The following is a 12,572-nucleotide window of genomic DNA, read 5'->3' as shown; positions in this document are numbered from 1 at the left end:
CTAATATTTCCCAGGGTCAAGAAGAATTTACTGTGAAAGAAATCCCTGAACCTAAAAAAGTGGATGTCATAGCCATCGTGGTAAACAGTACTGACCCACACAGCACAATGGAGCCTCTTAGTACTGCCACAGAAAAGGAGGACTTGCTTTGCGCTGGGACCTGCTTCTAATTTTCTGTGAAACAAGCTTGCTTTGAAGTATTGTAAGCTTGACATTTTTGGCAGGTCACTTGAGGAAGTGCTGGTATGCATTTGTCTCATGCATCTACTCACTGGTACTCTGTTAGCTTTAATGAGCACATATGTATCTATCAAAACAGATCTTGAACTTGAAAACTTAAGCTAGGCACTTACAGAAACATGTCTTGTCTGCTCTGCCACTTCTAAACAATCTTTTATCATTGGTAGATGATATAAGTGAGCCTGACACCAAACAGGGGGCAGATACAGTTTCAGGAAACTGTCGTATCTGTCTTCACGTCATTAATAATAGAAGGAGCGTGCACAGCCAGGAAGCAGAAGCTGGGGCTGTTTTCATTATTACTCTACAGGACAGAAACATGGACTTCTCCGTTTTGCCAAACAACAACCATCCCGATAAATTCCTGCAACTGGAGGTGAAGTCTCTAGAGAAAAACTCTGCCTTTCTACAAGCCAGCCTGGCAAAATTGCCAGAAGCAGCTTTACCTGGCGTGCAGCAGTGGCACAATAGGGTCTATTTACAGGTAAGGTCCAAAAGAGGCTGACATTTTTCCTGATTTTTCTACCTCGTTTGGGGGATCTGGAGACAAATAACATGTGGCTAAGCTTTCCCATTGACTTCAGTGAGGATCAGGCTCCAAGAGAAGAGTCACTCTCCTCAGGGCTGTCCACTGACTTTATTTCAGTACATTAGGCTTTCTGCTGCTCATTGTAACATTTTCATAGCATTTCCCAGAAAGTCTAGTGATGTCACATACTGATTAATTGTACTAAAGGGGCAAAATAAGCAAACCCCAGACTTAAACCTGAAAGCCAGGCCATATCCCTCGAACTAATTGAAAAGGCCCATTAGAGAAAGCATCAGAGATTCTTGCTAGTGTCTTGTGAGCTTATATATATCTACATAGTTCACTGTAGCTTCCTCTTTATTTTGCCTCATTTCCCTCATCCTACTTTGACCTTCTGTTATCCTGACAGACAGCTTTTGAAAGTGTGAAACACAGTAACTGTATTAATCCAGGTTATTATACAGAGGCAGCAGCAGTTTCTTGGTGAAAATGTAAATGTGTGCTGCCTAGCAGAGGCCCTGGAGTCGGCGGCAGTGAAGTCCATGTCTGGATCAGCAGCAGTACAGCTGCATCAGCTCACACCCCTCTGGGCCCCACTTGCTGCTCCACAGCGCTCCTTTCCTGCTGCCCAGGGAGCCCCTCGCCTTCCCCACCCCTAGCATGAGCAAAAGCTCCAAGGTCTGGTTCTTGTCAAGGGATGGAGACACACAAAAGCAGTTGGGGCGGGGGTGGGGGGTGTGTGTGTGTGTGTCTGTGGAGAAAGGTCTGCATCCTGAGGATCCTCAGGGTGGGGGTCCAATTCCCCAAGGGAACGAGGAGTGGGAGCCAAAAAAACATCAACCTGGGGGAAGGGAAGAGAAAGAGCCTTAAAGTCTCCTACAGCTACTTCCAGTTGCACTTCTCCCTTCTCAGACATTTCTCCCCATCGACCCCCCAAACCCCTTTGCTCCCTCCCAGGGTCCATTCCAGCCCTCATCCACACGCAAAAGTCCTCCCCCTGCTGACACCCGCGTTCATGACCCCCCCTTAACTTCCCTAGCCCCTTCCCACCCCAGACACTATCCCCTCTGCCTACCCCAATGCCTCCAGCTGCCTCTGCTTGTATTGTATAATCTTTGCTGGCGATTCCCCAGGAGAGCTGGGAGGGAGGGACACACGGTCGCCCGTTGTCTCCCATGCAAAGAGCCCTAACCAAGGGAAGGAGCCTGCGGGATCCCAAACAATGGGGTATGGTGCAATGCTGGCCTCGCTCCCTACCACACGTAAGCCCCTCTTTTGTGCAGGAGGGAGGCAGCCACACACAGAGCCTCCTCCGCAGCAGGGATCCTTCTCCCTATTGTCATTTAACAGGACGCACTGTCAACGAGCCAGGGCAGCAGAGCTGCGGAAGGATTAAAAATGTGTGGGGAGCCCTGTGCTTTTTCGATTTGTGCTCTGCCACCCGCCACCAGTGAGAAGGTTTTCCTGGAACTCTGTTCCCAGCCCCAGGATGGCCATTTCAAAGGAAATGTCTGTGCTCACCATGTCTTCAGAAATGCAGTTTGCAATGTGGTATATTTTATAAATGTTAAACCTAGGACACAACCTATACTTTTAAGTGTATTCATTAGCGAATTCAAGCTGTCCAGAAAAAAATCATTGTGCCTTATTCTCTCTCCCTTATGAGCTCGCTTCCTTTTTTCCCTTTTGCTGACAATCAAATAAAGGGAAAAGAACTGATGAGTTCCAGACATTAGAATAAACACGATGGCACAGTGGAGAACTAATGGCGCAGGAATAACATGTTTTGCTTTAAGATGAGAGAGCTAATGGGGTTAAGGGTTAGTTAATTCAGAAACGGAAAGGGGGGGGGGAGGGACAAGAATTCATTTCAGAACATATGTGCGTGTCCTACAGACTCCTAAAGTCACTAAACCTTGAGAGTAGCCTAAATTCCCTGTTCAGAAATTCATTTTCTTTTAAGAAACTACTGCTACTCAGGGCTCCCTGTGTAAAGTGACTTCTCAGTGTCGCATTTGTGATCTCTTCCAGACCTTTATTATGTGATCTTTTAAATTCAAGTGCACTTAAGCACTTATGTGTTTTCTCCACCTATGAGATTTTAAATTTATTTCCATTATAAAAAGCAGCTTGATATAACGACAGTTCCTATTGCTGACCAAAAAGTTGCTTCTCTTTCTCCTTACTTTCCTCTTCTGTGACAGGCAACCTGAACAGCTTCCCTGCTTAGTGTGTATTTTCATCATCTACTTTGAATAAAACAAACCATAAAGCAGTCCAGGAATCTTGGCCCTTCCTTGTGAAAAACAGCATGAAAAGCACAGACTGTTTCTCCTGCAAATAGCTAGCTATTGATGGCTTTCTGGTTGCCCTGAAAATTTCCAGTCCCACTGGACTATCTGCCCCACAATATGTTTTAGTGCTCAGCACAAACCTGATGATTAATCCTCTATATCTGCTTCTGACAGCCAGGGTGCATGTCTCCCCTGTAGTCTACCTGGTCATTTTCTGCAATTCTTGGGCTTCTTTTTCCTGCTTGTATTTCCCTTTTTTCCCTATTTCTGGAAGACAGCAGAGAGTATTTGGTCTTTGAAAACTGTGCTACTTCTTGTCATGCTGCTCTTGCTTAGGAATTCACAACTCCAAGCAAATTTTGACCTGCAGGTATTATAGTTATCATGCTAACTGCACTCCTGAACCCTCCTGGTCTCTCATCTGAGCTAATACCTCATACCTTTGCTTATTTCTCAGTGTATCCAGACAAGAGATTTTTTTTTATCTATAAGTTAGGTGCTGGGTTACAGTCACTTGTTTGTCCCCTGGCACATATGTGCATTACATACTTCCACACTTTCCCTTATTCTTCCCTAGACATCTGCAACTGGCCATAATCAGAGCCAGCTGCAAGGTTGGCAGAAGCTTTGGTCTGACACCATACAAAAGTTTTTATATAATGCACTCACAACCCTCCAGAACTCCATTACCAATGACAGATAAAACAGCTTTCTTTAAGTAAACTATTCATTACGAGGACAAAAGTACTCTCAATGCTGCACAATTAAAAGAGTCTGTATGAATGCCTACATTTCTCTAAATATTCCTGTCACTCCAATTTAAGTGTTTATAACCATCTACTTATCTCTTTCTTATCCATGTCAGGTGGCTTCCCAGGTTGCTTTGTAGTACCTGAAAATTGCCTTATGTCTCTGACAAGCATTTCTGATCCCCTTCAGTTCCTTGGATGAGAAAACTTGCATTCTCAGGAATTCTTGCTGTGAGTTGTCTGCCCTACTGCCTTTCAGATCTGTTTACCTACCCTCGTTTACTCCTTGCCTTCCTGATTGTTTTTCCGTAGCATCCTCTATGAGATCAGATTTGTTCAGGAAATTCTAGAGCTAATAATTATTTATCCTGATAAATGAGGTTTTTTTATTGACCAAATGCCTGGCAATACTTGTTCAGTTGTTACAACTATCACAGGGATTCTTGAGTTACTACCTAACAGCTTTTTGTCTGTCAGACCTTTTGCCTGTCTTAGAAACAGGTCTCTACATCAGAAAAATGCCCTTCCAAGTGCTGGGAGAGCCCTCCAGGGTATGTTACAAGGCTTCTGCGTAATGGAGGGTTATATTTTTAAACAAATTACATGCAAATACAATAATCACCCTGCTACACACTTTCATTAGGATTGAGGAGGTTGTTATAAAACAAATCCTGCAGAACCTGGTGGTCCTAAGTTTCTTGAAGACTCCCTTGGTTGAAACTTTTAGGCATAGCTCCCCATCAACAGCATTTGTCACTTTCATTGAGTATCTCCCCTGGCTGCAGCTGGAGAGCATGGCTGGCCATGGGACAAGAGGATCTAACGCTCTTTGGGAAGGAGTAAAGAAAAATTTGACTTGCAGAAAGTAGATTTCCTTAATTTTTTAGGTGTATCTTTGATCTCTTCTTGCAGGTAGATGGGCATAAGACCAAGGCCTAGCCTTAATTGTTGATGTCCTGGGTTTGGTGGGTAATTAGCTTGATGTCTCATATCACAGACTGAAGAAAGAATGATTAGACTCTCAGGTTGTTTCAGTGCTAACAACAATGGCAACAGCAGGAACAAAAGGATGAAGTCAGGATAAAAATGAGATAAACATGTTTCCTAGCAATATAGATTAATTTATAATTTTTAATTATATATATTGTAATGTACCTATACGCATAATTTGCATTATGAAATAATCTGCAAGAAAAACCTGTGGAGAAAGCACGTGTTGACCCAGGGATGGAACTAACATTGACTCTCTACAGATCTTCAGGCTTTTTACACAATCCTCTTTTTGTTCATGCCAGCTCCCTGGGTCTGTGAAAGCAGGACAAACTGTTCTCAGTGAAACACGAGTTATAAACCGTAACAGCTTTCTTGCTTATGAGCTATAGGTAGATCAAATACAGTTATGTGTTTGAAGAGTTGAGCATTTTTCATCTTGTTAAATGAGTATTTCGTCAACACATTTCAACTACAATTTCTCAGAGTTCTTCATAACTCTTGCTGCTTTGCGTATTTGCTGTTGCCTCCTTCCATTCAGTGAATAGTAACATAAATTGCCTGTGATTTGATCTGTTCCACCCTCATTTACACTGGCTTCTTAGACACAGTGTATATCATATAAATTCTTTACTGCTTATGGATATCTAAGTTTACAATACTTTCCCCTTTCTTTGAACATTTGCTTCAGGAATCAGGATCAAAACATAGAAGTCTGTGAAAACTATTGGGAGATGTTTTGAATCTTAAAAGAAAAAATATGTAGCTTTTGCTACAATTAATACTAGCAGGCATATTTTTATTATCTAATCTCCTGTTTCTCTGCATGTATATATGCATATGTTTCATGCAATCTTCTTCATATTTCTCCGTATCATTTCTTGGACCTAAACCTTTTTTTTTTTTATGTGCTTCAGGCTTCAGGCTTCTGTCCTTCCTTTTCCCTAACTAGTCTCTAGGACATATCTACTGCAGAAGTCTCACAACCAAGTGTTTGCCTGCACTCAAGTGTATTCTCCTGATTAGCTTGGCACTTCAATGTCTATTCTCTAAAACTTCTGCAAACTGTCTCCTTCCTCAAATTCCAGTCCAGTTCTCACGGTAAAAGCCCGTTGCTCCTTCCATCCTATTCCCTCTCTACCTCTGCTCCAGGCTACCACATTCTCCTGTTCTCAGGCCCATGAAAAGAGAGGTAAAAAGGGGCAAAAAGTTTTGCTACAAAGCACTCTCTTTATGAACAAATTTTGCCTCATGCCATCTATTCCAAGTTTTGGAGCATTTTATTTAAAACAGCTTTAGAAATTACTGTCAAGTCACATTCTTTTCACATTTTAGCCTAGGGACACCAAGCATCCCCAATGAGAGAGTTTGTGTTCTTCAACAAAATGTTCTCCAAGTTCAACTATCTAGCAAGTCTGAGAGAAGCATCATTAAGGTCAATGACAAATTTTAAGTAATAAATAAAATAAAATAAAATAAAATAAAATAAAATAAAATAAAATGCAGTCACAAAGAAACAACAGTTAAAAACACCAGCTCAGCTGAAATCTGGCCAGTACAACCCAGAGGACTTCAGTGCCAGCTGTAACTGCAATGCAAAAAGTAATATTGTCAGGGGATATGTCAAGGCTAAGGAATGACATATGGAAATTATGAACTAATAGAGGGACTGGGAGGGCACTGAGAATCCACCCACCTACTAATGGTAGTTATTGATGGGAAACACACTGAGTCACTTGTACACGATTTAGTGATAAGAATGCCAGCATGATGCTTCCTCCTAGCGTTTCTTAGAAAAAACCTGTTGTTTTCTCTTCTCCACCTTTTTTTTCTGAAAGAAATCAATCCTCCTGCTTCGTTCTACACCTGCCTGCCCTAGACCAACTCACACATGTCTATGCGCATGCACAGGCACTGTGCCATAAAGTAGGTGATGACACATAGCAGCTGGCTTCCAACTGAAAGTGGATTCACCAGCCCACAAAGGGGGCAGAAAATTACTCAAGCAGAAGAAGCCAGTAGTTTGCAATCAGCTTAGGGGCCTGCACTGGCTGATATGGGATCTGAGCAGCTCCCAGAGCCACTGTCAAGGAGGAGGTGGGATCCCCTGGTATCCCACCAGAAAGGTGGAAGGAGAAGCAGGACATGCCTGTAGCAGCAGCAGGCCCTTCAGCTGCTAAAGTCCATCCAGCCCATGGCACCTTAACAGCTGGAGATGTCAATACAAGTGCAATACCCCAAGAAAGATGTCCTTTCAGGGAAGGAAGTTTCTCAGGTCCCCGCCTCTTCACCGGCTGTTTATGAAGTGCACTCAGCTTCTGGGAGTCTGGCAGTGGGTGCTGACCACATCTTTGTGATTTCTGAGGGTGGGAGAGGGCTGGGGCATGCCCCCCTCCCAGCACACCTGCTTTAGGGCCACCGGGTCAGGCCAAGGCTCCCCTCATCTCAACATAAAGTTCCTAAGGACAAAGGTGCTAATGGGGAAGCAGTGTTTGCTGATGAGGAAAGCTCAATTTACACTCTGATGGTTCTGCAGAAACAGTCCTGAGACACGGGACAGGTGTTAGCATGAGGCAAGGGTTGTGCCAGAAGCAAGTCCCTTGGGAAACTGACGCACCGCCAGAACCACAGTTTGGTGACATTAATTCAAAGTCTTGGAACTGAAGGCTGTGGTGAAACAAAGTGTTGAACAGTTTGAATTAGAGAGTCTGATTGCACTCCCCCATGCAATTACAGATCGAAAAATGTGGTAACTACCATCTTACCAGCTCCTGAAGAGACTCTTAGTGCTGTGTTAAGCAGCAGCTTGCGAGTTCTCCAAAAATATGATCCCACCAGGGTTGTTCGTCCTCCTCCCTTGCCACCCCCCTGTTCTAAAAGGTCTGATTTAACAATTGTTGCTTCTGGGACACTGCTCAGATATTTAATTACCTTTGAGTTCTGCCAGTGCCTGAATTAAGGACTCTCCCTCAGTTGAATCAAGGGCCTCTGACATCCTAACACGGGTCTAACATTCAACATCATCAGCAGAACTGTGAATCACACCCCTTCTGTCAGAGGTGCACCTCCAGTCAAGGCAGTCCCTTACACACCATTACCCACGTGCTTCATTCTGCTTTGTGCTTACAGCTCTGCTTCTGCATCATATGCCTGTGGCGTTCATCAGAACTGCATCTTCTACCACAGTGCTCCACAGCACAGTTTTGCTGAAACAGAGTCTTTATTTCAGCAGGCATTATAATGCAAGTTCACATTTGCAAAAGAGTTTAATGTTCAGATTGTACCCACGTCCTTTCCCCAGAATGAAGAAATCTGCCCAGAGTGAACAGTCAGGCTCCTTTTACTGTACTGTAGATGTTTGCCAGAATGAGAAAAATTGTTGCATGTGAAATTTTAAAAATTATTCTATTGTATTACAAACGATAACTCTGGAAGGGGACCCATGTCATAGGCAAATTAAGATGAAAGCCAACTTCTGATGTAACTTGTGCCTTACAGAGAGAAAAGAGAAATGTCACCGAGCTGCCGGGCTTAGGCTTAAATGAGGTCAGTCAAGAAATGATAGACAAAGCCCTTGGGAAACATATTACACCCTTCACCCTGAAATCCACAATCAAAAGCAACCCCTTGTATAGTGATACCCAGGTGGATGACAACTGGGAGGAGAAGAAAAAGACCCCTTCCTGGACCGTGCAAGACTACGACAAGCACTCACTGCACTCTAACTTGGCCAGCCACATAAAGGTAATGTACTGTTGCACTGCGTTTGAGCAAAGTGAATTGCTATGAGCTGTGTGGTGTCTGCATGAACCACTGAGTAGCCTGCTTGGCTCTTTTTGGTGGGATTCTAGAAGTAAATACGGTCATATTTTCCAGTACAGACATGACACTAACATGAGTCTGATCAGGAGAAGAAGTCTATGTATCTGGTTAGACTCCAGGAATTTCAGTTCTGCAGAACACAACCTGTGCATCTAGAGAAAGTCTTAAACCACAACACTCTGCAAATCAGCTTCCCTGTTTGTATAGGGAAGAACTATAAAAGAGGCACTTAAATGCTACATGCCCACTATAATAACTGTTCATAACATCATTCAGTTACCAAATAACACACATTTTCTCAGCCTCATCCACACTATGCAGGATTCTGCCTGCCTGTGGGTTGGCACAGATCACTTTTAGGGTTACTTTTGTGAGCTTTTTTCTACTGTTCCCTTTTTTGGAAAGGGACTCAGATCTGTGTTTATAAATCAATATCTCTTCTTGAGAAGACAACATGGTTTCTTCTGGACTTTTTAATCACATTTCAACGGCTGGTGTCCTACATTTGGTTCCTGGCTGAAAACTGTGGTTTTAAGTTTCCCCAGTGGAACATTTGCAGCATCTGGCAAGTAGCACAACCTATGTTCAAGTGAATGTTTCTTGAATTTGTGTTGTGATGCCTTAAATTCATTAATCACTATCTGATGATAGCCAAAATACTTCTGGCTATGTTCTAATGACTTTATGTGCAAGAGAGAGGAACTGAGTTCATTTTCTGATTTTTCTTTTAGGAAAATCCTAATGATCTACAGTTCTGGATGGGGGATATTTACACTCCTGGGTATGATACCTTGTTAAAAAAGAAAGAGAGAGAAAAAAAGCATTCCAAATGTTGCCGAATCATCCTGCTCATGGTACTAGCTGTTTGCATCCTGATTACCATAGTCACGCTCAGCGTTTTTCTTACTTAGTACAGCCAAATGATGTTGATGGGAATTTTTTCAATAAATATTTTTATTAAGATATTCCCCTCCCTTGTTTTATGTGAATTCCAATTTTTTGTCACAAGTACAATTTGTTTGACATCACTATTTTACAATGTTCCTGTACAGAATAAGGAATTGATCCTGAAAAGAGACAAATACTGTGAGCACAGCAGAATGTCTCCTTATGAGTATAATTAAAAAAGAAAACTATAAATATGCTACTTTTTTTAGTGCCTTCTTCTTTGGACTAGTGATTTGGCTCCGTATGTGTGGTATGGTACATATGGTATGTACAGACAACCAGTTGACTATTTGTTCTAATAAACACCTATCATCCTGTTCATCATTTTATGATGGCTATTATTGGAATATAGAAAAATATGATAAAGTGGCATTCAAGATATCCCAAAGAATTCTAAACCAAAAATTTATGCATTACTTAATGGCTGAATGTATTGCTGCAATGATGCAGCACTTAGTAAAAGGCTAGCCTAAATGTTTAAATGTTTCCTTACACTTTTTCAGAGAAGAAATCAAAATAATAGATGGCTGAGTTTCTATCAAAAGAATTCACTGAGACCTGAGACAGGGTTTCTGTATCCCTGTGTCGTGTTCCTTGAACATGTAGCATCTCTGTCACCCCAAAAGATGGAGTGCCAATATGTTTTTTTAATCTGACACGTCAAAAACTGGAGCAAAATTGGTAGAGTACTAGAGTATAAGCTGGAATTAGAATACACCTTAAAAAGATTAAAGGTATATAGCCATGCTGTGAAAAAGGGTCTTTGTAAATGAAAGGACCAAAATTAAACGTTAAAAGCACTCAGACAGTTAAGTTCATAGACCTCGGGATAATTCACGTGGATGAAAATATGAGATAAAATGACAAAATAAAAAGCGAGTGAACAGAGAGACAAAAACTTAAGTTATATCTTCCCTTTCTGAGAAAATACTCCAAGTGCTACGAACCCTTTGTACCTCTGTACTAGGGCAAGGGGCTATGAACACTGTTGAGACGGGCGTCTCTCTCACTCCCACAAGACAATCTCACAGATGCACAAAAGTTGGAAATTTGGCATTATACCAGATCTACCTCTCTTCACACAAAAAATGCTTTGGAATAGGTCAGGAATAAGACCAAGGTAGAGGGTGTGTATTACCCCTCTGAATTCTAGCACGTGCCCTACTTACAGCAGCTTTGCAGTGGTTTAACTCAGATCGAGATGGATTCATCTTCAAGTACAGTGTGACAGTAAGACAAGCGCATTAAATTCCTTCCTTCCTCACGTGGCCCATGTTTGAACCTCATTTGTGCCGTAACTACTTGAGCCCTAGTCTACCTTGCACTGTAACAAGTTAGAAGACCCAAGGTAAAATGGCTTACTGCTTTAATCTGGTGAGCAGCCAACAGCAAAAGTGTAGCAGCATTTTAATGCATTGGCATAAAATGAGTATCCCTATTGCAAAATTGCTGTAAATATACAGGGGAACTCAGTCTCCTGGCTTGCTGCAGTTTCAGGGTAGATGGGTGTTCTTGTCTGAGAGATCAGGTCCATTCAGCTTATGAAAGTAAGAACTTGGGAGCATTTTACAAGACTAATAGCTGACATTATGAAGTAATTATTCACATTAAATCAACAATGCTTAACTGTTTTTTCCAGCCCAAGTACATTTGCTTTAAGTGCATTGCATACAATGCAGAGACGTAGTTTTGTAAATTATTGCGGCCTGTAGGCGGGAAGCCTAAAAGCAAAGGGCTCTGTAATTTCCAGGATAACAGCCAATAATGCGAATTTCTTAACTGCATTGCTCTCTGAGGGTTTGGCAGGAGGGACAAAATCGTTTTCTCCAAAAGCCCATTACTGGCTGTTTCAATCTGTTTTCGCTGCTGTCATCTAGCGGACAGTCAGAAAAGAGGAAAAACATTTCAGGCACGGAGGTGGCAGTTCGGAGTAATTTGCCTTTTCTCCCCCCCACCCCCCCCCTTTATTTATTTTGACTGATTTTTTTATTTTCCGCTCGCGCCGTTGCGATGCGGGTTCCTTTGCTGACACCTCGTGGCAGAGCGCAGCGGGCGCGCGGGCGGGAGGGCGGAGAGACCCCGCGCCGCCCCGCGCCGCCCCGCGCCGCCCCGCGCTCTGCTCTCACCCGTGTTTTCAGTTTTGGATGTGCAGCACTGCTAGAAACTGGAAGGGAGAAAAAGGCCCATTCATCTTCTGTGGGAGCATCTGTCTGGCCTTTAAGGAAGGGCCCCTCTGCTGCTGCTGCTGCTGCTGCACACTTGAGGGAGCGTTCACCGGGGGACAGCCCATTGTCTGCCCATTTGTGAGCTGTGTTCTAGGGTTGGACAAAATAAACAATTGAATACTTTGGGGGAGTGGAGGGAACCCAAAAGACTGAGAGACGAAGACCTCTCTTCAAGGGGGAATGGTGGAGCCTTGGGATGCTTGGTACAATGCGCTTAGTCTAAAAATAATTAAGGAGACACCCCTTCGTTAACCACTTGATGCAATATTAGGTTACGTGTGTTGTGCAAGAACACTTTTAATTTTTGGTTGGTAAGATTGCTTTGTGTTGCCTCTTTTACCATGCTTTTTTTTTTTTCTCTTTTTTTTTTTTTTCAATTCGTTAGTGACAGGTACTGAAGCAGAATAGTCATCACGTAACGTTTATAAACTAGGACCAGTATTGGAGTCTGGAGAACAGAATGTTTAGTGTATTCCAAAAGTGCTTTTAAAACTGGATGAATAAACTGACTCTACTAGGTAATGACATTAAAACAGGACATATGGCATTTTTTCCGTGGTAGGTAATCTCTGAGATCTACATTCATTGGTCTTGTCCTGGCCTGAGAGAACACTTATGCATATACTTTGTTTGATTCAAGAGGATTTAAGCAGGTGCTTAAAGCTGAGAAAGTAGTCAAATTTGGATCGAACAGAAACAAATGTTGGCATGGGTTTAAAGTTTTTATTCCAACGGTAATCAGCTCAAATGGCAGCAAAGTCTCCTACTTAATAGT

At 42.5% G+C, this 12,572-nt stretch overlaps 1 protein-coding gene across 1 annotated transcript; it reads left to right on the top strand.

Annotated features, from left to right (window-relative positions):
* Positions 1–559: 559 nt before the first annotated feature.
* MINAR2 (membrane integral NOTCH2 associated receptor 2) lies at positions 560–9,535 on the top strand (the record flags this gene model as incomplete). The annotated part of the gene is made up of 3 exons (XM_082336211.1): positions 560–724; positions 8,301–8,546; positions 9,356–9,535. 3 exons carry the CDS (start codon positions 560–562, stop codon positions 9,533–9,535), a joined length of 591 nt encoding a protein of 196 aa, XP_082192337.1.
* Between the last annotated feature and the right edge of the window lie 3,037 nt (positions 9,536–12,572).

This window comes from Platalea leucorodia (assembly GCF_965183815.1).
Source record: "Platalea leucorodia genome assembly, chromosome: Z".
Lineage (NCBI taxonomy): Eukaryota > Metazoa > Chordata > Aves > Pelecaniformes > Threskiornithidae > Platalea > Platalea leucorodia.
This window is presented reverse-complemented; position numbering and strand designations above follow the sequence as displayed.